The sequence below is a fragment of the Leptodactylus fuscus genome, chromosome 1, assembly GCF_031893055.1.
Source record: "Leptodactylus fuscus isolate aLepFus1 chromosome 1, aLepFus1.hap2, whole genome shotgun sequence".
In the NCBI taxonomy this organism is placed as follows: Eukaryota; Metazoa; Chordata; class Amphibia; order Anura; family Leptodactylidae; genus Leptodactylus; species Leptodactylus fuscus.
The window spans coordinates 370,254,889-370,282,814 of NC_134265.1; the positions used below are offsets into that span (position 1 = coordinate 370,254,889).

The 27,926-nt window shown below is 56.9% G+C and overlaps 1 protein-coding gene across 1 annotated transcript in view; it reads right to left on the reverse strand.

Annotated features, from left to right (window-relative positions):
- Window positions 1-27,926, reverse strand: part of LOC142189559 (uncharacterized) — a 222,967-nt gene that overhangs the window by 180,271 nt on the left and 14,770 nt on the right. The window contains exons 2-3 of the mRNA XM_075262174.1: window positions 26,911-27,006; window positions 26,669-26,748 (exon numbers count right to left, since the gene is read on the reverse strand). Coding sequence (XP_075118275.1) covers window positions 26,669-26,748; window positions 26,911-26,983 — 153 coding nt within the window. The 5' untranslated portion in view covers window positions 26,984-27,006. The remainder of the gene's footprint in view (window positions 1-26,668; window positions 26,749-26,910; window positions 27,007-27,926) is intronic.

Sequence of the window (27,926 nt, forward strand, 5' to 3'; positions counted from 1 at the left end):
TCTCCTCTCTCACACAGACTGCTCCCCGTGTCTCCTCTCTCATAGACTGCTCCCCATGTCTCCTCTCTCTCACAGACTGCTCCCCATGTCTCCTCTCTCATAGACTGCTCCCCGTGTCTCCTCTCTCACACAGACTGCTCCCCGTGTCTCCTCTCTCATAGACTGCTCCCCGTGTCTCCTCTCTCACACAGACTGCTCCCCGTGTCTCCTCTCTCATAGACTGCTCCCCATGTCTCCTCTCTCACACAGACTGCTCCCCGTGTCTCCTCTCTCACACAGACTGCTCCCCGTGTCTCCTCTCTCATAGACTGCTCCCCATGTCTCCTCTCTCTCACAGACTGCTCCCCATGTCTCCTCTCTCATAGACTGCTCCCCGTGTCTCCTCTCTCACACAGACTGCTCCCCGTGTCTCCTCTCTCATAGACTGCTCCCCATGTCTCCTCTCTCACACAGACTGCTCCCCGTGTCTCCTCTCTCACACAGACTGCTCCCCGTGTCTCCTCTCTCATAGACTGCTCCCTATGTCTTCTCTCTCACACAGACTGCTCCCCGTGTCTCCTCTCTCACACAGACTGCTCCCCATGTCTCCTCTCTCACACAGACTGCTCCCAGTGTCTGCTCTCTCATAGACTGCTCCCCGTGTCTCCTCTCTCATAGACTGCTCCCCGTGTCTCCTCTCTCACACAGACTGCTCCCCGTGTCTCCTCTCTCACACAGACTACTCCCCGTGTCTCCTCTCTCATAGACTGCTCCCCGTGTCTCCTCTCTCATAGACTGCTCCCCGTGTCTCCTTTCTCACACAGACTGCTCCCCGTGTCTCATCTCTCACACAGACTGCTCCCCGTGTCTCCTCTCTCACACAGACTGCTCCCCATGTCTCCTCTCTCACAGACTGCTCCCCGTGTCTCCTCTCTCACACAGACTGCTCCCCGTGTCTCCTCTCTCATAGACTGCTCCCCGTGTCTCCTTTCTCACACAGACTGCTCCCTATGTCTCCTCTCTCACACAGACTGCTCCCCGTGTCTCCTCTCTCACACAGACTGCTCCCCGTGTCTCCTCTCTCATAGACTGCTCCCCATGTCTCCTCTCTCACACAGACTGCTCCCCGTGTCTCCTCTCTCACACAGACTGCTCCCCGTGTCTCCTCTCTCACACAGACTGCTCCCAGTGTCTCCTCTCTCACAGACTGCTCCCCGTGTCTCCTCTCTCATACAGACTGCTCCCCGTGTCTCCTCTCTCAAAGACTGCTCCCCGTGTCTCCTCTCTCACACAGACTGCTCCCTATGTCTTCTCTCTCACACAGACTGCTCCCCGTGTCTCCTCTCTCACACAGACTGCTCCCCGTGTCTCCTCTCTCTCATAGACTGCTCCCCGTGTCTCCTCTCTCTCATAGACTGCTCCCCGTGTCTCCTCTCTCACACAGACTGCTCCCCGTGTCTCCTCTCTCATAGACTGCTCCCTATGTCTACTCTCTCTCACAGACTGCTCCCCGTGTCTCCTCTCTCACACAGACTGCTCCCCGTGTCTCCTCTCTCACACAGACTGCTCCCCGTGTCTCCTCTCTCATAGACTGCTCCCCATGTCTCCTCTCTCACACAGACTGCTCCCCGTGTCTCCTCTCTCACACAGACTGCTCCCCGTGTCTCCTCTCTCACACAGACTGCTCCCCGTGTCTCCTCTCTCATAGACTGCTCCCCGTGTCTCCTCTCTCATAGACTGCTCCGTGTCTCCTCTCTCACACAGACTGCTCCCCGGGTCTCCTCTCTCATAGACTGCTCCCCGTGTCTCCTCTCTCATAGACTGCTCCCCGTGTCTCCTCTCTCACACAGACTGCTCCCCGTGTCTCCTCTCTCTCACAGACTGCTCCCCGTGTCTCCTCTCTCATAGACTGCTCCCCGTGTCTCCTCTCTCATAGACTGCTCCCCGTGTCTCCTCTCTCACACAGACTGCTCCCCGTGTCTCCTCTCTCATAGACTGCTCCCTGTGTCTCCTCTCTCACACAGACTGCTCCCCGTGTCTCCTCTCTCACACAGACTGCTCCCCGTGTCTCCTCTCTCACACAGACTGCTCCCCGTGTCTGCTCTCTCACACAGACTGCTCCCCGTGTCTCTTCTCTCATAGACTGCTCCCTATGTCTCCTCTCTCACACAGACTGCTCCCCGTGTCTCCTCTCTCACACAGACTGCTCCCCGTGTCTCTTCTCTCATAGACTGCTCCCTATGTCTCCTCTCTCATACAGACTGCTCCCCGTGTCTCCTCTCTCATAGACTGCTCCCCGTGTCTCCTCTCTCACACAGACTGCTCCCCGTGTCTCCTCTCTCATAGACTGCTCCCCGTGTCTCCTCTCTCATAGACTGCTCCCCATGTCTCCTCTCTCACACAGACTGCTCCCCATGTCTCCTCTCTCACGCAGACTGCTCCCTATGTCTCCTCTCTCACACAGACTGCTCCCTATGTCTCCTCTTTCTCACAGACTGCTCCCCGTGTCTCCTCTCTCACACAGACTGCTCCCCGTGTCTCCTCTCTCTCATAGACTGCTCCCCGTGTCTCCTCTCTCATAGACTGCTCCCTATGTCTCCTCTCTCACACAGACTGCTCCCTATGTCTCCTCTCTCACACAGACTGCTCCCCGTGTCTCCTCTCTCTCATAGACTGCTCCCTATGTCTCCTCTCTCACACAGACTGCTCCCCGTGTCTCCTCTCTCACAGACTGCTCCCTATGTCTCCTCTCTCATAGACTGCTCCCCGTGTCTCCTCTCTCATAGACTGCTCCCCGTGTCTCCTCTCTCACACAGACTGCTCCCCGTGTCTCCTCTCTCACACAGACTGCTCCCCGTGTCTCCTCTCTCACACAGACTGCTCCCCGTGTCTCCTCTCTCATAGACTGCTCCCCGTGTCTCCTCTCTCATAGACTGCTCCCTATGTCTCCTCTCTCACACAGACTGCTCCCCGTGTCTCCTCTCTCATAGACTGCTCCCTATGTCTCCTCTCTCACACAGACTGCTCCCCGTGTCTCCTCTCTCATAGACTGCTCCCTATGTCTCCTCTCTCACACAGACTGCTCCCCGTGTCTCCTCTCTCTCATAGACTGCTCCCCGTGTCTCCTCTCTCATAGACTGCTCCCTATGTCTCCTCTCTCACACAGACTGCTCCCCGTGTCTCCTCTCTCACACAGACTGCTCCCCATGTCTCCTCTCTCACACAGATTGCTCCCCATGTCTCCTCTCTCACACAGACTGCTCCCCGTGTCTCCTCTCTCATAGACTGCTCCCTATGTCTCCTCTCTCACACAGACTGCTCCCCGTGTCTCCTCTCTCTCATAGACTGCTCCCCTTGTCTCCTCTCTCATAGACTGCTCCCTATGTCTCCTCTCTCACACAGATTGCTCCCCATGTCTCCTCTCTCACACAGACTGCTCCCCGTGTCTCCTCTCTCATAGACTGCTCCCCGTGTCTCCTCTCTCATAGACTGCTCCCCGTGTCTCCTCTCTCACACAGACTGCTCCCCGTGTCTCCTCTCTCACACAGACTGCTCCCCGTGTCTCCTCTCTCACACAGACTGCTCCCCGTGTCTCCTCTCTCTCACAGACTGCTCCCCATGTCTCCTCTCTCATAGACTGCTCCCCGTGTCTCCTCTCTCACACAGACTGCTCCCCGTGTCTCCTCTCTCATAGACTGCTCCCCGTGTCTCCTCTCTCATAGACTGCTCCCCGTGTCTCCTCTCTCACACAGACTGCTCCCCGTGTCTCCTCTCTCATAGACTGCTCCCCGTGTCTGCTCTCTCATGCAGACTGCTCCCCATGTCTCCTCTCTCATAGACTGCTCCCCGTGTCTCCTCTCTCATAGACTGCTCCCCGTGTCTCCTCTCTCATGCAGACTGCTCCCCGTGTCTCCTCTCTCATAGACTGCTCCCCGTGTCTCCTCTCTCACAGACTGCTCCCCGTGTCTCCTCTCTCATAGACTGCTCCCCGTGTCTCTTCTCTCACACAGACTGCTCCCCATGTCTCCTCTCTCACACAGACTGCTCCCCATGTCTCCTCTCTCACACAGACTGCTCCCCGTGTCTCCTCTCACACAGACTGCTCCCCATGTCTCCTCTCTCACACAGACTGCTCCCCGTGTCTCCTCTCTCACACAGACTGCTCCCCATGTCTCCTCTCACACAGACTGCTCCCCGTGTCTCCTCTCACACAGACTGCTCCCTATATCTCCTCTCTCACACAGACTGCTCCCTATGTCTCCTCTCTCACACAGACTGCTCCCCGTGTCTCCTCTCACACAGACTGCTCCCCATGTCTCCTCTCTCATAGACTGCTCCCCGTGTCTCCTCTCTCACACAGACTGCTCCCCGTGTCTCCTCTCTCACACAGACTGCTCCCTATGTCTCCTCTCTCACACAGACTGCTCCCCGTATCTCCTCTCTCACACAGACTGCTCCCCATGTCTCCTCTCTCATAGACTGCTCCCTATGTCTCCTCTCTCACACAGACTGCTCCCCATGTCTCCTCTCTCACACAGACTGCTCCCCGTGTCTCCTCTCACACAGACTGCTCCCCATGTCTCCTCTCTCACACAGACTGCTCCCCGTGTCTCCTCTCACACAGACTGCTCCCCATGTCTCCTCTCTCACACAGACTGCTCCCCATGTCTCCTCTCTCACACAGACTGCTCCCCGTGTCTCCTCTCACACAGACTGCTCCCCGTTTCTCCTCTCTCACACAGACTGCTCCCCGTGTCTCCTCTCTCACACAGACTGCTCCCCGTGTCTCCTCTCTCACACAGACTGCTCCCCGTGTCTCCTCTCTCACACAGACTGCTCCCCGTGTCTCCTCTCTCACACAGACTGCTCCCCGTGTCTCCTCTCTCACACAGACTGCTCCCCATGTCTCCTCTCTCACACAGACTGCTCCCCATGTCTCCTCTCTCACACAAACTGCTCCCTATGTCTCCTCTCTCATAGACTGCTCCCCGTGTCTCCTCTCTCATAGACTGCTCCCCGTGTCTCCTCTCTCATAGACTGCTCCCCGTGTCTCCTCTCTCACACAGACTGCTCCCCATGTCTAATCTCTCACACAAACTGCTCCCTATGTCTCCTCTCTCATAGACTGCTCCCCGTGTCTCCTCTCTCATAGACTGCTCCCCGTGTCTCCTCTCTCATAGACTGCTCCCCGTGTCTCCTCTCTCACAGACTGCTCCCTATGTCTCCTCTCTCACACAGACTGCTCCCTATGTCTCCTCTCTCACACAGACTGCTCCCAGTGTCTCCTCTCTCACACAGACTGCTCCCCGTGTCTCCTCTCTCACACAGACTGCTCCCCGTGTCTCCTCTCTCACACAGACTGCTCCCCGTGTCTCCTCTCTCACACAGACTGCTCCCTATGTCTCCTCTCTCACACAGACTGCTCCCTATGTCTCCTCTCTCACACAGACTGCTCCCTATGTCTCCTCTCTCACACAGACTGCTCCCCGTGTCTCCTCTCTCACACAGACTGCTCCCCGTATCTCCTCTCTCATAGACTGCTCCCCGTGTCTCCTCTCTCATAGACTGCTCCCCGTATCTCCTCTCTCACACAGACTGCTCCCCATGTCTCCTCTCTCACACAGACTGCTCCCCGTGTCTCCTCTCTCATAGACTGCTCCCCGTGTCTCCTCTCTCATAGACTGCTCCCCGTGTCTCCTCTCTCACACAGACTGCTCCCTATGTCTCCTCTCTCACACAGACTGCTCCCTATGTCTCCTCTCTCACACAGACTGCTCCCCGTGTCTCCTCTCTCATAGACTGCTCCCTATGTCTTCTCTCTCACACAGACTGCTCCCCGTGTCTCCTCTCTCACACAGACTGCTCCCCGTGTCTCCTCTCTCTCATAGACTGCTCCCCGTGTCTCCTCTCTCACACAGACTGCTCCCCGTGTCTCCTCTCTCATAGACTGCTCCCTATGTCTCCTCTCTCTCACAGACTGCTCCCCGTGTCTCCTCTCTCACACAGACTGCTCCCCGTGTCTCCTCTCTCACACAGACTGCTCCCCGTGTCTCCTCTCTCATAGACTGCTCCCTATGTCTCCTCTCTCTCACAGACTGCTCCCCGTGTCTCCTCTCTCACACAGACTGCTCCCTATGTCTCCTCTCTCACACAGACTGCTCCCCGTGTCTCCTCTCTCATAGACTGCTCCCCGTGTCTCCTCTCTCACACAGACTGCTCCCCGTGTCTCCTCCCTCATAGACTGCTCCCCGTGTCTCCTCTCTCACACAGACTGCTCCCCGTGTCTCCTCTCTCACACAGACTGCTCCCCGTGTCTCCTCTCTCACACAGACTGCTCCCCGTGTCTCCTCTCTCACACAGACTGCTCCCAGTGTCTGCTCTCTCATAGACGGCTCCCCGTGTCTCCTCTCTCACACAGACTGCTCCCCGTGTCTTCTCTCTCACACAGACTGCTCCCCGTGTCTCCTCTCTCACACAGACTGCTCCCCGTGTCTCCTCTCTCACACAGACTGCTCCCCATGTCTACTCTCTCACACAGACTGCTCCCCGTGTCTCCTCTCTCATAGACTGCTCCCCGTGTCTCCTCTCTCACACAGACTGCTCCCTATGTCTCCTCTCTCACACAGACTGCTCCCCGTGTCTCCTCTCTCATAGACTGCTCCCCGTGTCTCCTCTCTCACACAGACTGCTCCCTATGTCTCCTCTCTCATAGACTGCTCCCCGTGTCTCCTCTCTCATAGACTGCTCCCCGTGTCTCCTCTCTCATAGACTGCTCCCCGTGTCTCCTCTCTCACACAGACTGCTCCCCGTTTCTCCTCTCTCACACAGACTGCTCCCCGTGTCTCCTCTCTCACACAGACTGCTCCCCATGTCTCCTCTCTCACACAGACTGCTCCCCGTGTCTCCTCTCTCACACAGACTGCTCCCCGTGTCTCCTCTCTCACACAGACTGCTCCCCGTGTCTCCTCTCTCACACAGACTGCTCCCCGTGTCTCCTCTCTCACACAGACTGCTCCCCGTGTCTCCTCTCTCACACAGACTGCTCCCCGTGTCTCCTCTCTCACACAGACTGCTCCCCGTGTCTCCTCTCTCTCATAGACTGCTCCCCGTGTCTCCTCTCTCACACAGACTGCTCCCCATGTCTCCTCTCTCATAGACTGCTCCCCGTGTCTCCTCTCTCATAGACTGCTCCCCGTGTCTCCTCTCTCATAGACTGCTCCCTGTGTCTCCTCTCTCATAGACTGCTCCCCGTGTCTCCTCTCTCACACAGACTGCTCCCCGTGTCTCCTCTCTCATAGACTGCTCCCCGTATCTCCTCTCTCATAGACTGCTCCCCGTGTCTCCTCTCTCTCACACAGACTGCTCCCCGTGCCTCCTCTCTCACACAGACTGCTCCCCGTGTCTCCTCTCTCACACAGACTGCTCCCCGTGTCTTCTCTCTCATAGACTGCTCCCCGTGTCTCCTCTCTCACACAGACTGCTCCCAGTGTCTGCTCTCTCATAGACTGCTCCCCGTGTCTCCTCTCTCACACAGACTGCTCCCCGTGTCTTCTATCTCACACAGACTGCTCCCCGTGTCTCCTCTCTCACACAGACTGCTCCCCGTGTCTTCTATCTCACACAGACTGCTCCCCGTGTCTCCTCTCTCTCATAGACTGCTCCCCGTGTCTCCTCTCTCACACAGACTGCTCCCTATGTCTCCTCTCTCACACAGACTGCTCCCCATGTCTCCTCTCTCTCATAGACTGCTCCCCGTGTCTCCTCTCTCACACAGACTGCTCCCCGTGTCTCCTCTCTCACACAGACTGCTCCCCATGTCTCCTCTCTCACACAGACTGCTCCCCGTGTCTCCTCTCTCATAGACTGCTCCCCGTGTCTCCTCTCTCACACAGACTGCTCCCTATGTCTCCTCTCTCACACAGACTGCTCCCCGTGTCTCCTCTCTCATAGACTGCTCCCCGTGTCTCCTCTCTCACACAGACTGCTCCCTATGTCTCCTCTCTCATAGACTGCTCCCCGTGTCTCCTCTCTCATAGACTGCTCCCCGTGTCTCCTCTCTCACACAGACTGCTCCCCGTGTCTCCTCTCTCACACAGACTGCTCCCCATGTCTCCTCTCTCACACAGACTGCTCCCCGTGTCTCCTCTCTCATAGACTGCTCCCCGTGTCTCCTCTCTCATAGACTGCTCCCCGTGTCTCCTCTCTCACACAGACTGCTCCCTATGTCTCCTCTCTCACACAGACTGCTCCCTATGTCTCCTCTCTCACACAGACTGCTCCCCGTGTCTCCTCTCTCATAGACTGCTCCCTATGTCTTCTCTCTCACACAGACTGCTCCCCGTGTCTCCTCTCTCACAAAGACTGCTCCCCGTGTCTCCTCTCTCTCATAGACTGCTCCCCGTGTCTCCTCTCTCACACAGACTGCTCCCCGTGTCTCCTCTCTCATAGACTGCTCCCTATGTCTCCTCTCTCTCACAGACTGCTCCCCGTGTCTCCTCTCTCACACAGACTGCTCCCCGTGTCTCCTCTCTCACACAGACTGCTCCCCGTGTCTCCTCTCTCATAGACTGCTCCCTATGTCTCCTCTCTCTCACAGACTGCTCCCCGTGTCTCCTCTCTCACACAGACTGCTCCCCGTGTCTCCTCTCTCACACAAACTGCTCCCCGTGTCTCCTCTCTCACACAGACTGCTCCCCGTGTCTCCTCTCTCATAGACTGCTCCCCGTGTCTCCTCTCTCACACAGACTGCTCCCCATGTCTCCTCTCTCATAGACTGCTCCCCGTGTCTCCTCTCTCATAGACTGCTCCCCGTGTCTCCTCTCTCATAGACTGCTCCCTGTGTCTCCTCTCTCATAGACTGCTCCCCGTGTCTCCTCTCTCACACAGACTGCTCCCCGTGTCTCCTCTCTCATAGACTGCTCCCCGTATCTCCTCTCTCATAGACTGCTCCCCGTGTCTCCTCTCTCTCACACAGACTGCTCCCCGTGCCTCCTCTCTCACACAGACTGCTCCCCGTGTCTCCTCTCTCACACAGACTGCTCCCCATGTCTCCTCTCTCACACAGACTGCTCCCCATGTCTCCTCTCTCACACAGACTGCTCCCTATGTCTCCTCTCTCACACAGACTGCTCCCTATGTCTCCTCTCTCACACAGACTGCTCCCCATGTCTCCTCTCTCACGCAGACTGCTCCCTATGTCTCCTCTCTCACACAGACTGCTCCCTATGTCTCCTCTCTCTCACAGACTGCTCCCCGTGTCTCCTCTCTCATACAGACTGCTCCCCGTGTCTCCTCTCTCTCACAGACTGCTCCCCGTGTCTCCTCTCTCACACAGACTGCTCCCCGTGTCTCCTCCCTCATAGACTGCTCCCCGTGCCTCCTCTCTCTCACACAGACTGCTCCCCGTGCCTCCTCTCTCACACAGACTGCTCCCCGTGTCTCCTCTCTCACACAGACTGCTCCCCGTGTCTCCTCCCTCATAGACTGCTCCCCGTGTCTCCTCTCTCACACAGACTGCTCCCCGTGTCTCCTCTCTCACACAGACTGCTCCCAGTGTCTGCTCTCTCATAGACGGCTCCCCGTGTCTCCTCTCTCACACAGACTGCTCCCCGTGTCTTCTCTCTCACACAGACTGCTCCCCGTGTCTCCTCTCTCACACAGACTGCTCCCCGTGTCTCCTCTCTCACACAGACTGCTCCCCATGTCTACTCTCTCACACAGACTGCTCCCCGTGTCTCCTCTCTCATAGACTGCTCCCCGTGTCTCCTCTCTCACACAGACTGCTCCCTATGTCTCCTCTCTCACACAGACTGCTCCCCGTGTCTCCTCTCTCATAGACTGCTCCCCGTGTCTCCTCTCTCACACAGACTGCTCCCTATGTCTCCTCTCTCATAGACTGCTCCCCGTGTCTCCTCTCTCATAGACTGCTCCCCGTGTCTCCTCTCTCATAGACTGCTCCCCGTGTCTCCTCTCTCACACAGACTGCTCCCCGTTTCTCCTCTCTCACACAGACTGCTCCCCGTGTCTCCTCTCTCACACAGACTGCTCCCCATGTCTCCTCTCTCACACAGACTGCTCCCCGTGTCTCCTCTCTCACACAGACTGCTCCCCGTGTCTCCTCTCTCACACAGACTGCTCCCCGTGTCTCCTCTCTCACACAGACTGCTCCCCATGTCTCCTCTCTCACACAGACTGCTCCCCATGTCTCCTCTCTCACACAAACTGCTCCCTATGTCTCCTCTCTCATAGACTGCTCCCCGTGTCTCCTCTCTCATAGACTGCTCCCCGTGTCTCCTCTCTCATAGACTGCTCCCCGTGTCTCCTCTCTCACACAGACTGCTCCCCATGTCTAATCTCTCACACAAACTGCTCCCTATGTCTCCTCTCTCATAGACTGCTCCCCGTGTCTCCTCTCTCATAGACTGCTCCCCGTGTCTCCTCTCTCATAGACTGCTCCCCGTGTCTCCTCTCTCACAGACTGCTCCCCGTGTCTCCTCTCTCACACAGACTGCTCCCCGTGTCTCCTCTCTCATAGACTGCTCCCCGTGTCTCCTCTCTCACACAGACTGCTCCCCGTGTCTCCTCTCTCATAGACTGCTCCCCGTGTCTCCTCTCTCATAGACTGCTCCCCATGTCTCCTCTCTCACACAGACTGCTCCCCGTGTCTCCTCTCTCACACAGACTGCTCCCCATGCCTCCTCTCTCACACAGACTGCTCCCCGTGTCTCCTCTCTCATAGACTGCTCCCCGTGTCTCCTCTCTCATAGACTGCTCCCCATGTCTCCTCTCTCACACAGACTGCTCCCCGTGTCTCCTCTCTCACACAGACTGCTCCCCGTGTCTCCTCTCTCATAGACTGCTCCCCGTGTCTCCTCTCTCATAGACTGCTCCCCGTGTCTCCTCTCTCACACAGACTGCTCCCCGTGTCTCCTCTCTCACACAGACTGCTCCTCGTGTCTCCTCTCTCTCATAGACTGCTCCCCGTGTCTCCTCTCTCATAGACTGCTCCCTATGTCTCCTCTCTCACACAGACTGCTCCCCGTGTCTCCTCTCTCACACAGACTGCTCCCTATGTCTCCTCTCTCACACAGACTGCTCCCCGTGTCTCCTCTCTCATAGACTGCTCCCCGTGTCTCCTCTCTCACACAGACTGCTCCCTATGTCTCCTCTCTCACACAGACTGCTCCCCGTGTCTCCTCTCTCACACAGACTACTCCCCATGTCTCCTCTCTCACACAGACTGCTCCCCGTGTCTCCTCTCTCACACAGACTGCTCCCCGTATCTCCTCTCTCACACAGACTGCTCCCCGTGTCTGCTCTCTCATAGACTGCTCCCCATGTCTGCTCTCTCATAGACTGCTCCCCGTGTCTCCTCTCTCACACAGACTGCTCCCTATGTCTCCTCTCTCACACAGACTGCTCCCCGTGTCTCCTCTCTCACACAGACTGCTCCCCGTGTCTCCTCTCTCATAGACTGCTCCCCGTGTCTCCTCTCTCACACAGACTGCTCCCAGTGTCTGCTCTCTCATAGACTGCTCCCCGTGTCTCCTCTCTCATAGACTGCTCCCCATGTCTCCTCTCTCACACAGACTGCTCCCCATGTCTCCTCTCTCACACAGACTGCTCCCCGTGTCTCCTCTCTCACACAGACTGCTCCCAGTGTCTGCTCTCTCATAGACTGCTCCCCGTGTCTCCTCTCTCACACAGACTGCTCCCCGTGTCTCCTCTCTCATAGACTGCTCCCCGTGTCTCCTCTCTCACACAGACTGCTCCCCGTGTCTCCTCTCTCATAGACTGCTCCCCGTGTCTTCTCTCTCACACAGACTGCTCCCCATGTCTAATCTCTCACACAGACTGCTCCCCGTGTCTCCTCTCTCACACAGACTGCTCCCAGTGTCTGCTCTCTCATAGACTGCTCCCCGTGTCTGCTCTCTCATAGACTGCTCCCCGTGTCTCCTCTCTCACACAGACTGCTCCCCGTGTCTCCTCTCTCACACAGACTACTCCCCATGTCTCCTCTCTCACACAGACTGCTCCCCGTGTCTCCTCTCTCACACAGACTGCTCCCCGTATCTCCTCTCTCACACAGACTGCTCCCCGTGTCTGCTCTCTCATAGACTGCTCCCCGTGTCTGCTCTCTCATAGACTGCTCCCCGTGTCTCCTCTCTCACACAGACTGCTCCCTATGTCTCCTCTCTCACACAGACTGCTCCCCGTGTCTCCTCTCTCACACAGACTGCTCCCCGTGTCTCCTCTCTCATAGACTGCTCCCCGTATCTCCTCTCTCACACAGACTGCTCCCAGTGTCTGCTCTCTCATAGACTGCTCCCCGTGTCTCCTCTCTCACACAGACTGCTCCCCGTGTCTCCTCTCTCACACAGACTGCTCCCCATGTCTCCTCTCTCACACAGACTGCTCCCCGTGTCTCCTCTCTCACACAGACTGTTCCCAGTGTCTGCTCTCTCATAGACTGCTCCCCGTGTCTCCTCTCTCACAAAGACTGCTCCCCGTGTCTCCTCTCTCACACAGACTGCTCCCAGTGTCTGCTCTCTCATAGACTGCTCCCCGTGTCTGCTCTCTCATAGACTGCTCCCCGTGTCTCCTCTCTCACACAGACTGCTCCCCATGTCTCCTCTCTCACACAGACTGCTCCCCGTGTCTCCTCTCTCACACAGACTGCTCCCCATGTCTCCTCTCTCATAGACTGCTCCCTATGTCTTCTCTCTCACACAGACTGCTCACCGTGTCTCCTCTCTCACACAGACTGCTCCCCATGTCTCCTCTCTCACACAGACTGCTCCCCGTGTCTCCTCTCTCACACAGACTGCTCCCCATGTCTCCTCTCTCATAGACTGCTCCCTATGTCTTCTCTCTCATAGAGTGCTCCCTATGTCTCCTCTCTCACACAGACTGCTCCCCGTGTCTCCTCTCTCACACAGACTGCTCCCCGTGTCTCCTCTCTCACACAGACTGCTCCCCATGTCTCCTCTCTCATAGACTGCTCTCCGTGTCTCCTCTCTCATAGACTGCTCCCTATGTCTACTCTCTCTCACAGACTGCTCCCCGTGTCTCCTCTCTCACACAGACTGCTCCCTATGTCTCCTCTCTCACACAGACTGCTCCCCGTGTCTCCTCTCTCACACAGACTGCTCCCCGTGTCTCCTCTCTCACACAGACTGCTCCCCGTGTCTCCTCTCTCACACAGACTGCTCCCCGTGTCTCCTCTCTCAAAGACTGCTCCCCGTGTCTCCTCTCTCACACAGACTGCTCCCTATGTCTTCTCTCTCACACAGACTGCTCCCCGTGTCTCCTCTCTCACACAGACTGCTCCCTATGTCTCCTCTCTCTCATAGACTGCTCCCCGTGTCTCCTCTCTCACACAGACTGCTCCCCGTGTCTCCTCTCTCATAGACTGCTCCCCATGTCTCCTCTCTCACACAGACTGCTCCCCGTGTCTCCTCTCTCACACAGACTGCTCCCCGTGTCTCCTCTCTCATAGACTGCTCCCCGTGTCTCCTCTCTCACACAGACTGCTCCCCGTGTCTCCTCTCTCATAGACTGCTCCCCGTGTCTCCTCTCTCATAGACTGCTCCCCGTGTCTCCTCTCTCATAGACTGCTCCCCGTGTCTCCTCTCTCACACAGACTGCTCCCCGTATCTCCTCTCTCACACAGACTGCTCCCCGTGTCTCCTCTCTCATAGACTGCTCCCCATGTCTCCTCTCTCACACAGACTGCTCCCCGTGTCTCCTCTCTCATAGACTGCTCCCCATGTCTCCTCTCTCACACAGACTGCTCCCTATGTCTCCTCTCTCACACAGACTGCTCCCCGTGTCTCCTCTCTCACACAGACTGCTCCCCGTGTCTCCTCTCTCACACAGACTGCTCCCCGTGTCTCCTCTCTCATAGACTGCTCCCCATGTCTCCTCTCTCACACAGACTGCTCCCCGTGTCTCCTCTCTCACACAGACTGCTCCCCGTGTCTCCTCTCTCATAGACTGCTCCCCATGTCTCCTCTCTCTCACAGACTGCTCCCCATGTCTCCTCTCTCATAGACTGCTCCCCGTGTCTCCTCTCTCACACAGACTGCTCCCCGTGTCTCCTCTCTCATAGACTGCTCCCCGTGTCTCCTCTCTCACACAGACTGCTCCCCGTGTCTCCTCTCTCATAGACTGCTCCCTATGTCTTCTCTCTCACACAGACTGCTCCCCGTGTCTCCTCTCTCACACAGACTGCTCCCCATGTCTCCTCTCTCACACAGACTGCTCCCCATGTCTCCTCTCTCACACAGACTGCTCCCCGTGTCTCCTCTCTCACACAGACTGCTCCCCGTGTCTCCTCTCTCATAGACTGCTCCCTATGTCTTCTCTCTCACACAGACTGCTCCCCGTGTCTCCTCTCTCACACAGACTGCTCCCCATGTCTCCTCTCTCACACAGACTGCTCCCCATGTCTCCTCTCTCACACAGACTGCTCCCAGTGTCTGCTCTCTCATAGACTGCTCCCCGTGTCTCCTCTCTCATAGACTGCTCCCCGTGTCTCCTCTCTCACACAGACTGCTCCCCGTGTCTCCTCTCTCACACAGACTGCTCCCCGTGTCTCCTCTCTCATAGACTGCTCCCCGTGTCTCCTCTCTCATAGACTGCTCCCCGTGTCTCCTTTCTCACACAGACTGCTCCCCGTGTCTCATCTCTCACACAGACTGCTCCCCGTGTCTCCTCTCTCACACAGACTGCTCCCCATGTCTCCTCTCTCACAGACTGCTCCCCGTGTCTCCTCTCTCACACAGACTGCTCCCCGTGTCTCCTCTCTCATAGACTGCTCCCCGTGTCTCCTTTCTCACACAGACTGCTCCCCGTGTCTCCTCTCTCACACAGACTGCTCCCCATGTCTCCTCTCTCACACAGACTGCTCCCCGTGTCTCCTCTCTCACACAGACTGCTCCCCGTGTCTCCTCTCTCACACAGACTGCTCCCAGTGTCTCCTCTCTCACAGACTGCTCCCCGTGTCTCCTCTCTCATACAGACTGCTCCCCGTGTCTCCTCTCTCAAAGACTGCTCCCCGTGTCTCCTCTCTCACACAGACTGCTCCCTATGTCTTCTCTCTCACACAGACTGCTCCCCGTGTCTCCTCTCTCATAGACTGCTCCCCGTGTCTCCTCTCTCACACAGACTGCTCCCTATGTCTCCTCTCTCATAGACTGCTCCCCGTGTCTCCTCTCTCATAGACTGCTCCCCGTGTCTCCTCTCTCACACAGACTGCTCCCCGTGTCTCCTCTCTCACACAGACTGCTCCCCATGTCTCCTCTCTCACACAGACTGCTCCCCGTGTCTCCTCTCTCATAGACTGCTCCCCGTGTCTCCTCTCTCATAGACTGCTCCCCGTGTCTCCTCTCTCACACAGACTGCTCCCTATGTCTCCTCTCTCACACAGACTGCTCCCCGTGTCTCCTCTCTCACACAGACTGCTCCCCATGCCTCCTCTCTCACACAGACTGCTCCCCGTGTCTCCTCTCTCATAGACTGCTCCCCGTGTCTCCTCTCTCATAGACTGCTCCCTATGTCTCCTCTCTCACACAAACTGCTCCCCGTGTCTCCTCTCTCACACAGACTGCTCCCCGTGTCTCCTCTCTCATAGACTGCTCCCCGTGTCTCCTCTCTCACACAGACTGCTCCCCATGTCTCCTCTCTCATAGACTGCTCCCCGTGTCTCCTCTCTCATAGACTGCTCCCCGTGTCTCCTCTCTCATAGACTGCTCCCTGTGTCTCCTCTCTCATAGACTGCTCCCCGTGTCTCCTCTCTCACACAGACTGCTCCCCGTGTCTCCTCTCTCATAGACTGCTCCCCGTGTCTCCTCTCTCATAGACTGCTCCCCGTGTCTCCTCTCTCTCACACAGACTGCTCCCCGTGCCTCCTCTCTCACACAGACTGCTCCCCGTGTCTCCTCTCTCACACAGACTGCTCCCCATGTCTCCTCTCTCACACAGACTGCTCCCCATGTCTCCTCTCTCACACAGACTGCTCCCTATGTCTCCTCTCTCACACAGACTGCTCCCTATGTCTCCTCTCTCACACAGACTGCTCCCCATGTCTCCTCTCTCACGCAGACTGCTCCCTATGTCTCCTCTCTCACACAGACTGCTCCCTATGTCTCCTCTCTCTCACAGACTGCTCCCCGTGTCTCCTCTCTCATACAGACTGCTCCCCGTGTCTCCTCTCTCTCACAGACTGCTCCCCGTGTCTCCTCTCTCACACAGACTGCTCCCCGTGTCTCCTCCCTCATAGACTGCTCCCCGTGCCTCCTCTCTCTCACACAGACTGCTCCCCGTGCCTCCTCTCTCACACAGACTGCTCCCCGTGTCTCCTCTCTCACACAGACTGCTCCCCGTGTCTCCTCCCTCATAGACTGCTCCCCGTGTCTCCTCTCTCTCACACAGACTGCTCCCCGTGTCTCCTCTCTCACACAGACTGCTCCCCGTGTCTCCTCTCTCACACAGACTGCTCCCCGTGTCTCCTCTCTCACACAGACTGCTCCCAGTGTCTGCTCTCTCATAGACGGCTCCCCGTGTCTCCTCTCTCACACAGACTGCTCCCCGTGTCTCCTCTCTCACACAGACTGCTCCCCGTGTCTCCTCTCTCACACAGACTGCTCCCCGTGTCTCCTCTCTCACACAGACTGCTCCCAGTGTCTGCTCTCTCATAGACGGCTCCCCGTGTCTCCTCTCTCACACAGACTGCTCCCCGTGTCTCCTCTCTCACACAGACTGCTCCCCATGTCTCCTCTCTCACACAGACTGCTCCCCATGTCTCCTCTCTCACACAGACTGCTCCCTATGTCTCCTCTCTCACACAGACTGCTCCCTATGTCTCCTCTCTCACACAGACTGCTCCCCGTGTCTCCTCTCTCACACAGACTGCTCCCTATGTCTCCTCTCTCACACAGACTGCTCCCCGTGTCTCCTCTCTCATAGACTGCTCCCCGTGTCTCCTCTCTCACACAGACTGCTCCCTGTGTCTCCTCTCTCATAGACTGCTCCCCGTGTCTCCTCTCTCATAGACTGCTCCCCGTGTCTCCTCTCTCATAGACTGCTCCCCGTGTCTCCTCTCTCACACAGACTGCTCCCCGTTTCTCCTCTCTCACACAGACTGCTCCCCGTGTCTCCTCTCTCACACAGACTGCTCCCCATGTCTCCTCTCTCACACAGACTGCTCCCCGTGTCTCCTCTCTCACACAGACTGCTCCCCGTGTCTCCTCTCTCACACAGACTGCTCCCCGTGTCTCCTCTCTCACACAGACTGCTCCCCATGTCTCCTCTCTCACACAGACTGCTCCCCATGTCTCCTCTCTCACACAAACTGCTCCCTATGTCTCCTCTCTCATAGACTGCTCCCCGTGTCTCCTCTCTCATAGACTGCTCCCCGTGTCTCCTCTCTCATAGACTGCTCCCCGTGTCTCCTCTCTCACACAGACTGCTCCCCATGTCTCCTCTCTCACACAAACTGCTCCCTATGTCTCCTCTCTCATAGACTGCTCCCCGTGTCTCCTCTCTCATAGACTGCTCCCCGTGTCTCCTCTCTCATAGACTGCTCCCCGTGTCTCCTCTCTCACAGACTGCTCCCCGTGTCTCCTCTCTCACACAGACTGCTCCCCGTGTCTCCTCTCTCATAGACTGCTCCCCGTGTCTCCTCTCTCACACAGACTGCTCCCCGTGTCTCCTCTCTCATAGACTGCTCCCCGTGTCTCCTCTCTCATAGACTGCTCCCCATGTCTCCTCTCTCACACAGACTGCTCCCCGTGTCTCCTCTCTCACACAGACTGCTCCCCATGCCTCCTCTCTCACACAGACTGCTCCCCGTGTCTCCTCTCTCATAGACTGCTCCCCGTGTCTCCTCTCTCATAGACTGCTCCCCATGTCTCCTCTCTCACACAGACTGCTCCCCGTGTCTCCTCTCTCACACAGACTGCTCCCCGTGTCTCCTCTCTCTCATAGACTGCTCCCCGTGTCTCCTCTCTCATAGACTGCTCCCTATGTCTCCTCTCTCACACAGACTGCTCCCCGTGTCTCCTCTCTCACACAGACTGCTCCCTATGTCTCCTCTCTCACACAGACTGCTCCCCGTGTCTCCTCTCTCATAGACTGCTCCCCGTGTCTCCTCTCTCACACAGACTGCTCCCTATGTCTCCTCTCTCACACAGACTGCTCCCCATGTCTCCTCTCTCACACAGACTGCTCCCCGTGTCTCCTCTCTCACACAGACTGCTCCCCGTATCTCCTCTCTCACACAGACTGCTCCCCGTGTCTGCTCTCTCATAGACTGCTCCCCGTGTCTGCTCTCTCATAGACTGCTCCCCGTGTCTCCTCTCTCACACAGACTGCTCCCTATGTCTCCTCTCTCACACAGACTGCTCCCCGTGTCTCCTCTCTCACACAGACTGCTCCCCGTGTCTCCTCTCTCACACAGACTGCTCCCCGTGTCTCCTCTCTCATAGACTGCTCCCCGTGTCTCCTCTCTCACACAGACTGCTCCCAGTGTCTGCTCTCTCATAGACTGCTCCCCGTGTCTCCTCTCTCACAGACTGCTCCCCATGTCTCCTCTCTCACACAGACTGCTCCCCATGTCTCCTCTCTCACACAGACTGCTCCCCGTGTCTCCTCTCTCACACAGACTGCTCCCAGTGTCTGCTCTCTCATAGACTGCTCCCCGTGTCTCCTCTCTCACACAGACTGCTCCCCGTGTCTCCTCTCTCATAGACTGCTCCCCGTGTCTCCTCTCTCACACAGACTGCTCCCCGTGTCTCCTCTCTCATAGACTGCTCCCCGTGTCTTCTCTCTCACACAGACTGCTCCCCATGTCTAATCTCTCACACAGACTGCTCCCCGTGTCTCCTCTCTCACACAGACTGCTCCCAGTGTCTGCTCTCTCATAGACTGCTCCCCGTGTCTGCTCTCTCATAGACTGCTCCCCGTGTCTCCTCTCTCACACAGACTGCTCCCCGTGTCTCCTCTCTCACACAGACTACTCCCCATGTCTCCTCTCTCACACAGACTGCTCCCCGTGTCTCCTCTCTCACACAGACTGCTCCCCGTATCTCCTCTCTCACACAGACTGCTCCCCGTGTCTGCTCTCTCATAGACTGCTCCCCGTGTCTGCTCTCTCATAGACTGCTCCCCGTGTCTCCTCTCTCACACAGACTGCTCCCTATGTCTCCTCTCTCACACAGACTGCTCCCCGTGTCTCCTCTCTCACACAGACTGCTCCCCGTGTCTCCTCTCTCATAGACTGCTCCCCGTATCTCCTCTCTCACACAGACTGCTCCCAGTGTCTGCTCTCTCATAAGACTGCTCCCCGTGTCTCCTCTCTCACACAGACTGCTCCCCGTGTCTCCTCTCTCACACAGACTGCTCCCCATGTCTCCTCTCTCACACAGACTGCTCCCCGTGTCTCCTCTCTCACACAGACTGCTCCCAGTGTCTGCTCTCTCATAGACTGCTCCCCGTGTCTCCTCTCTCACACAGACTGCTCCCCGTGTCTCCTCTCTCACACAGACTGCTCCCAGTGTCTGCTCTCTCATAGACTGCTCCCCGTGTCTGCTCTCTCATAGACTGCTCCCCGTGTCTCCTCTCTCACACAGACTGCTCCCCATGTCTCCTCTCTCACACAGACTGCTCCCCGTGTCTCCTCTCTCACACAGACTGCTCCCCGTGTCTCCTCTCTCATAGACTGCTCCCTATGTCTTCTCTCTCACACAGACTGCTCACCGTGTCTCCTCTCTCACACAGACTGCTCCCCATGTCTCCTCTCTCACACAGACTGCTCCCCATGTCTCCTCTCTCACACAGACTGCTCCCCGTGTCTCCTCTCTCACACAGACTGCTCCCCATGTCTCCTCTCTCATAGACTGCTCCCTATGTCTTCTCTCTCATAGAGTGCTCCCTATGTCTCCTCTCTCACACAGACTGCTCCCTATGTCTTCTCTCTCACACAGACTGCTCCCCGTGTCTCCTCTCTCACACAGACTGCTCCCCGTGTCTCCTCTCTCACACAGACTGCTCCCCGTGTCTCCTCTCTCACACAGACTGCTCCCCATGTCTCCTCTCTCATAGACTGCTCTCCGTGTCTCCTCTCTCATAGACTGCTCCCTATGTCTACTCTCTCTCACAGACTGCTCCCCGTGTCTCCTCTCTCACACAGACTGCTCCCTATGTCTCCTCTCTCACACAGACTGCTCCCCGTGTCTCCTCTCTCACACAGACTGCTCCCCGTGTCTCCTCTCTCACACAGACTGCTCCCCGTGTCTCCTCTCTCACACAGACTGCTCCCCGTGTCTCCTCTCTCAAAGACTGCTCCCCGTGTCTCCTCTCTCACACAGACTGCTCCCTATGTCTTCTCTCTCACACAGACTGCTCCCCGTGTCTCCTCTCTCACACAGACTGCTCCCTATGTCTCCTCTCTCTCATAGACTGCTCCCCGTGTCTCCTCTCTCACACAGACTGCTCCCCGTGTCTCCTCTCTCATAGACTGCTCCCCATGTCTCCTCTCTCACACAGACTGCTCCCCGTGTCTCCTCTCTCACACAGACTGCTCCCCGTGTCTCCTCTCTCATAGACTGCTCCCCGTGTCTCCTCTCTCACACAGACTGCTCCCCGTGTCTCCTCTCTCATAGACTGCTCCCCGTGTCTCCTCTCTCATAGACTGCTCCCCGTGTCTCCTCTCTCATAGACTGCTCCCCGTGTCTCCTCTCTCACACAGACTGCTCCCCGTATCTCCTCTCTCACACAGACTGCTCCCCGTGTCTCCTCTCTCATAGACTGCTCCCCATGTCTCCTCTCTCACACAGACTGCTCCCCGTGTCTCCTCTCTCATAGACTGCTCCCCATGTCTCCTCTCTCACACAGACTGCTCCCTATGTCTCCTCTCTCACACAGACTGCTCCCCGTGTCTCCTCTCTCACACAGACTGCTCCCCGTGTCTCCTCTCTCACACAGACTGCTCCCCGTGTCTCCTCTCTCATAGACTGCTCCCCATGTCTCCTCTCTCACACAGACTGCTCCCCGTGTCTCCTCTCTCACACAGACTGCTCCCCGTGTCTCCTCTCTCATAGACTGCTCCCCATGTCTCCTCTCTCACACAGACTGCTCCCCATGTCTCCTCTCTCATAGACTGCTCCCCGTGTCTCCTCTCTCACAGACTGCTCCCCATGTCTCCTCTCTCATAGACTGCTCCCCGTGTCTCCTCTCTCACACAGACTGCTCCCCGTGTCTCCTCTCTCATAGACTGCTCCCCGTGTCTCCTCTCTCACACAGACTGCTCCCCGTGTCTCCTCTCTCATAGACTGCTCCCTATGTCTTCTCTCTCACACAGACTGCTCCCCGTGTCTCCTCTCTCACACAGACTGCTCCCCATGTCTCCTCTCTCACACAGACTGCTCCCCATGTCTCCTCTCTCACACAGACTGCTCCCCGTGTCTCCTCTCTCACACAGACTGCTCCCCGTGTCTCCTCTCTCATAGACTGCTCCCTATGTCTTCTCTCTCACACAGACTGCTCCCCGTGTCTCCTCTCTCACACAGACTGCTCCCCATGTCTCCTCTCTCACACAGACTGCTCCCCATGTCTCCTCTCTCACACAGACTGCTCCCAGTGTCTGCTCTCTCATAGACTGCTCCCCGTGTCTCCTCTCTCATAGACTGCTCCCCGTGTCTCCTCTCTCACACAGACTGCTCCCCGTGTCTCCTCTCTCACACAGACTGCTCCCCATGTCTCCTCTCTCACACAGACTGCTCCCCATGTCTCCTCTCTCACACAGACTGCTCCCCGTGTCTCCTCTCTCACACAGACTGCTCCCCGTGTCTCCTCTCTCATAGACTGCTCCCTATGTCTTCTCTCTCACACAGACTGCTCCCCGTGTCTCCTCTCTCACACAGACTGCTCCCCATGTCTCCTCTCTCACACAGACTGCTCCCCATGTCTCCTCTCTCACACAGACTGCTCCCAGTGTCTGCTCTCTCATAGACTGCTCCCCGTGTCTCCTCTCTCATAGACTGCTCCCCGTGTCTCCTCTCTCACACAGACTACTCCCCGTGTCTCCTCTCTCATAGACTGCTCCCCGTGTCTCCTCTCTCATAGACTGCTCCCCGTGTCTCCTTTCTCACACAGACTGCTCCCCGTGTCTCATCTCTCACACAGACTGCTCCCCGTGTCTCCTCTCTCACACAGACTGCTCCCCATGTCTCCTCTCTCACACAGACTGCTCCCCGTGTCTCCTCTCTCACACAGACTGCTCCCCGTGTCTCCTCTCTCATAGACTGCTCCCCGTGTCTCCTTTCTCACACAGACTGCTCCCTATGTCTCCTCTCTCACACAGACTGCTCCCCGTGTCTCCTCTCTCACACAGACTGCTCCCCGTGTCTCCTCTCTCATAGACTGCTCCCCATGTCTCCTCTCTCACACAGACTGCTCCCCGTGTCTCCTCTCTCACACAGACTGCTCCCCGTGTCTCCTCTCTCACACAGACTGCTCCCAGTGTCTCCTCTCTCACAGACTGCTCCCCGTGTCTCCTCTCTCATACAGACTGCTCCCCGTGTCTCCTCTCTCATAGACTGCTCCCTATGTCTTCTCTCTCACACAGACTGCTCCCCGTGTCTCCTCTCTCACACAGACTGCTCCCCGTGTCTCCTCTCTCTCATAGACTGCTCCCCGTGTCTCCTCTCTCTCATAGACTGCTCCCCGTGTCTCCTCTCTCACACAGACTGCTCCCCGTGTCTCCTCTCTCATAGACTGCTCCCTATGTCTACTCTCTCTCACAGACTGCTCCCCGTGTCTCCTCTCTCACACAGACTGCTCCCCGTGTCTCCTCTCTCACACAGACTGCTCCCCGTGTCTCCTCTCTCATAGACTGCTCCCCATGTCTCCTCTCTCACACAGACTGCTCCCCGTGTCTCCTCTCTCACACAGACTGCTCCCCGTGTCTCCTCTCTCACACAGACTGCTCCCCGTGTCTCCTCTCTCATAGACTGCTCCCCGTGTCTCCTCTCTCATAGACTGCTCCGTGTCTCCTCTCTCACACAGACTGCTCCCCGGGTCTCCTCTCTCATAGACTGCTCCCCGTGTCTCCTCTCTCATAGACTGCTCCCCGTGTCTCCTCTCTCACACAGACTGCTCCCCGTGTCTCCTCTCTCTCACAGACTGCTCCCCATGTCTCCTCTCTCATAGACTGCTCCCCGTGTCTCCTCTCTCACACAGACTGCTCCCCGTGTCTCCTCTCTCATAGACTGCTCCCTATGTCTCCTCTCTCACACAGACTGCTCCCCGTGTCTCCTCTCTCACACAGACTGCTCCCCGTGTCTCCTCTCTCACACAGACTGCTCCCCGTGTCTGCTCTCTCACACAGACTGCTCCCCGTGTCTCTTCTCTCATAGACTGCTCCCTATGTCTCCTCTCTCACACAGACTGCTCCCCGTGTCTCCTCTCTCACACAGACTGCTCCCCGTGTCTCTTCTCTCATAGACTGCTCCCTATGTCTCCTCTCTCATACAGACTGCTCCCCGTGTCTCCTCTTTCATAGACTGCTCCCCGTGTCTCCTCTCTCACACAGACTGCTCCCCGTGTCTCCTCTCTCATAGACTGCTCCCCGTGTCTCCTCTCTCATAGACTGCTCCCCATGTCTCCTCTCTCACACAGACTGCTCCCCATGTCTCCTCTCTCACGCAGACTGCTCCCTATGTCTCCTCTCTCACACAGACTGCTCCCTATGTCTCCTCTCTCTCACAGACTGCTCCCCGTGTCTCCTCTCTCACACAGACTGCTCCCCGTGTCTCCTCTCTCACACAGACTGCTCCCTATGTCTCCTCTCTCTCACAGACTGCTCCCCGTGTCTCCTCTCTCACACAGACTGCTCCCCGTGTCTCCTCTCTCTCATAGACTGCTCCCCGTGTCTCCTCTCTCATAGACTGCTCCCTATGTCTCCTCTCTCACACAGACTGCTCCCTATGTCTCCTCTCTCACACAGACTGCTCCCCGTGTCTCCTCTCTCTCATAGACTGCTCCCTATGTCTCCTCTCTCACACAGGCTGCTCCCCGTGTCTCCTCTCTCACAGACTGCTCCCTATGTCTCCTCTCTCATAGACTGCTCCCCGTGTCTCCTCTCTCATAGACTGCTCCCCGTGTCTCCTCTCTCACACAGACTGCTCCCCGTGTCTCCTCTCTCACACAGACTGCTCCCCATGTCTCCTCTCTCATAGACTGCTCCCCGTGTCTCCTCTCTCATAGACTGCTCCCCGTGTCTCCTCTCTCATAGACTGCTCCCTATGTCTCCTCTCTCACACAGACTGCTCCCCGTGTCTCCTCTCTCATAGACTGCTCCCTATGTCTCCTCTCTCACACAGACTGCTCCCCGTGTCTCCTCTCTCATAGACTGCTCCCTATGTCTCCTCTCTCACACAGACTGCTCCCCGTGTCTCCTCTCTCTCATAGACTGCTCCCCGTGTCTCCTCTCTCATAGACTGCTCCCTATGTCTCCTCTCTCACACAGACTGCTCCCCGTGTCTCCTCTCTCACACAGACTGCTCCCCATGTCTCCTCTCTCACACAGATTGCTCCCCATGTCTCCTCTCTCACACAGACTGCTCCCCGTGTCTCCTCTCTCATAGACTGCTCCCTATGTCTCCTCTCTCACACAGACTGCTCCCCGTGTCTCCTCTCTCTCATAGACTGCTCCCCTTGTCTCCTCTCTCATAGACTGCTCCCTATGTCTCCTCTCTCACACAGATTGCTCCCCATGTCTCCTCTCTCACACAGACTGCTCCCCGTGTCTCCTCTCTCATAGACTGCTCCCCGTGTCTCCTCTCTCATAGACTGCTCCCCGTGTCTCCTCTCTCACACAGACTGCTCCCCGTGTCTCCTCTCTCACACAGACTGCTCCCCGTGTCTCCTCTCTCTCACAGACTGCTCCCCATGTCTCCTCTCTCATAGACTGCTCCCCGTGTCTCCTCTCTCACACAGACTGCTCCCCGTGTCTCCTCTCTCATAGACTGCTCCCCGTGTCTCCTCTCTCATAGACTGCTCCCCGTGTCTCCTCTCTCACACAGACTGCTCCCCGTGTCTCCTCTCTCATAGACTGCTCCCCGTGTCTGCTCTCTCATGCAGACTGCTCCCCATGTCTCCTCTCTCATAGACTGCTCCCCGTGTCTCCTCTCTCATAGACTGCTCCCCGTGTCTCCTCTCTCATGCAGACTGCTCCCCGTGTCTCCTCTCTCACAGACTGCTCCCCGTGTCTCCTCTCTCATAGACTGCTCCCCGTGTCTCTTCTCTCACACAGACTGCTCCCCATGTCTCCTCTCTCACACAGACTGCTCCCCATGTCTCCTCTCTCACACAGACTGCTCCCCGTGTCTCCTCTCACACAGACTGCTCCCCATGTCTCCTCTCTCATAGACTGCTCCCCGTGTCTCCTCTCTCACACAGACTGCTCCCCGTGTCTCCTCTCTCACACAGACTGCTCCCTATGTCTCCTCTCTCACACAGACTGCTCCCCGTATCTCCTCTCTCACACAGACTGCTCCCCATGTCTCCTCTCTCATAGACTGCTCCCTATGTCTCCTCTCTCACACAGACTGCTCCCCATGTCTCCTCTCTCACACAGACTGCTCCCCGTGTCTCCTCTCACACAGACTGCTCCCCATGTCTCCTCTCTCACACAGACTGCTCCCAGTGTCTCCTCTCTCACACAGACTGCTCCCCATGTCTCCTCTCTCACACAGACTGCTCCCAGTGTCTCCTCTCTCACACAGACTGCTCCCCATGTCTCCTCTCTCACACAGACTGCTCCCAGTGTCTCCTCTCTCACACAGACTGCTCCCCATGTCTCCTCTCTCACACAGACTGCTCCCCATGTCTCCTCTCTCACACAGACTGCTCCCCGTGTCTCCTCTCTCACACAGACTGCTCCCCGTGTCTCCTCTCTCACACAGACTGCTCCCTATGTCTCCTCTCTCACACAGACTGCTCCCTATGTCTCCTCTCTCACACAGACTGCTCCCCGTGTCTCCTCTCTCACACAGACTGCTCCCCGTGTCTCCTCTCTCACACAGACTGCTCCCCGTATCTCCTCTCTCATAGACTGCTCCCCGTGTCTCCTCTCTCATAGACTGCTCCCCATGTCTCCTCTCTCACACAGACTGCTCCCCATGTCTCCTCTCTCATAGACTGCTCCCCGTGTCTCCTCTCTCATAGACTGCTCCCCATGTCTCCTCTCTCACACAGACTGCTCCCAGTGTCTCCTCTCTCACACAGACTGCTCCCCGTGTCTCCTCTCTCACACAGACTGCTCCCCGTGTCTCCTCTCTCACACAGACTGCTCCCTATGTCTCCTCTCTCACACAGACTGCTCCCTATGTCTCCTCTCTCACACAGACTGCTCCCCGTGTCTCCTCTCTCACACAGACTGCTCCCCGTATCTCCTCTCTCATAGACTGCTCCCCGTGTCTCCTCTCTCACAGACTGCTCCCCGTGTCTCCTCTCTCATAGACTGCTCCCCATGTCTCCTCTCTCACACAGACTGCTCCCCGTGTCTCCTCTCTCATAGACTGCTCCCCGTGTCTCCTCTCACACAGACTGCTCCCCGTGTCTCCTCTACAAGTTGTAAGGCATTTGGTGGTCCACAAGGTGTTACTGGACACGTCTTAAGCCTCACCTTCTCTTTTAGCTGGTCTTCAGTCAGATATGCATCAGTCCGCAGAAGCTTCACCAGGTCTTTGTACACAGATCTCTGAACTGAAAGACAGACAAGGACATGAGGCGGTGGCCCTGTTCACACTGTGCAGACACAAGCTTAGGGCACCATGAGAAGAAGAGAACTAGAGCAGAACGTGTGTTACAATACAGGTGCTCCAGACAGGTGTATACACATCAAATATACAGGAGGGGGTCACTTACTGGAGTCTCCAAGAATGACGACAAACTTGTTGTGCAGTAACTTGCGCATATCTACCGAACGGAACAAACCCATGGCTGGAAGACAACATGAGGGCCCTGCAAGAGACGCAGACACGGACATCACAAAGAGCACACAAATATAGTATCACACAATACAACGTCACTGCTCCCCCTCCTACACCGACACCAGTGCAGTGTGAAGGTGAATGGGAAAAGGACAGCATACTTCCAACAGGCCCGAGGGGTCAGACAAGGCTGTAGCCTGAGCCCAACGCTCTCCAACATCTATATCAATGAACTGGCTACAGCCCTGGAGGCCTCACCAACCCCAGGCCTCACCCTGAACAATCGAGAGGTGAAGTTCCTGCTATACGCCGATGACCTCCTACTCCTGGCCCCCACCGAGAAAGACCTCCAAGAAAGCCTGTCAGTGCTGGAAAAATTCAGCACCACATGGGCCCTACCCATCAACCAGAAGAAGACCAAAGTCATGGTATTCCAGAAGAAGGGCCACAATAAAGCCTCCACCACCCCACAATTCACACTGAACGGCTCCACACTGGAGAAAACCAACAGCTACACCTACCTGGGGCTGGAGCTCAGCCAATCAGGAAGCTTCAAAGCAGCAATAGAAACCCTGAAAGCAAAAGCCTGCAGAACCTTCTACGCCATCAGAAGACAACTGTACCACCTCAAACCACCGGTGAGGGTCTGGCTGAAGATATTTGACGCTGTCATCTCCCCGATCCTTCTCTATGGCAGTGAGGTTTGGGGCCCAGCCACCTACCCAGACCAGTCAAAGTGGGATTCCAGCCCAACAGAGAACTTCCACCTGGAGTTCTGCAAATACCTGCTCCATGTCCATCGCAACACCACCAACATAGCCTGCAGGGCAGAGCTAGGCAGACTCCCCCTATGGCTCACCATACAGAAGAGGGCGCTAGCTTTCCAGGCACACATCCAGGGGAGCGACTCCTACCACCACCAAGCCTGGCTAAGCCACCTGAGCAAACCAG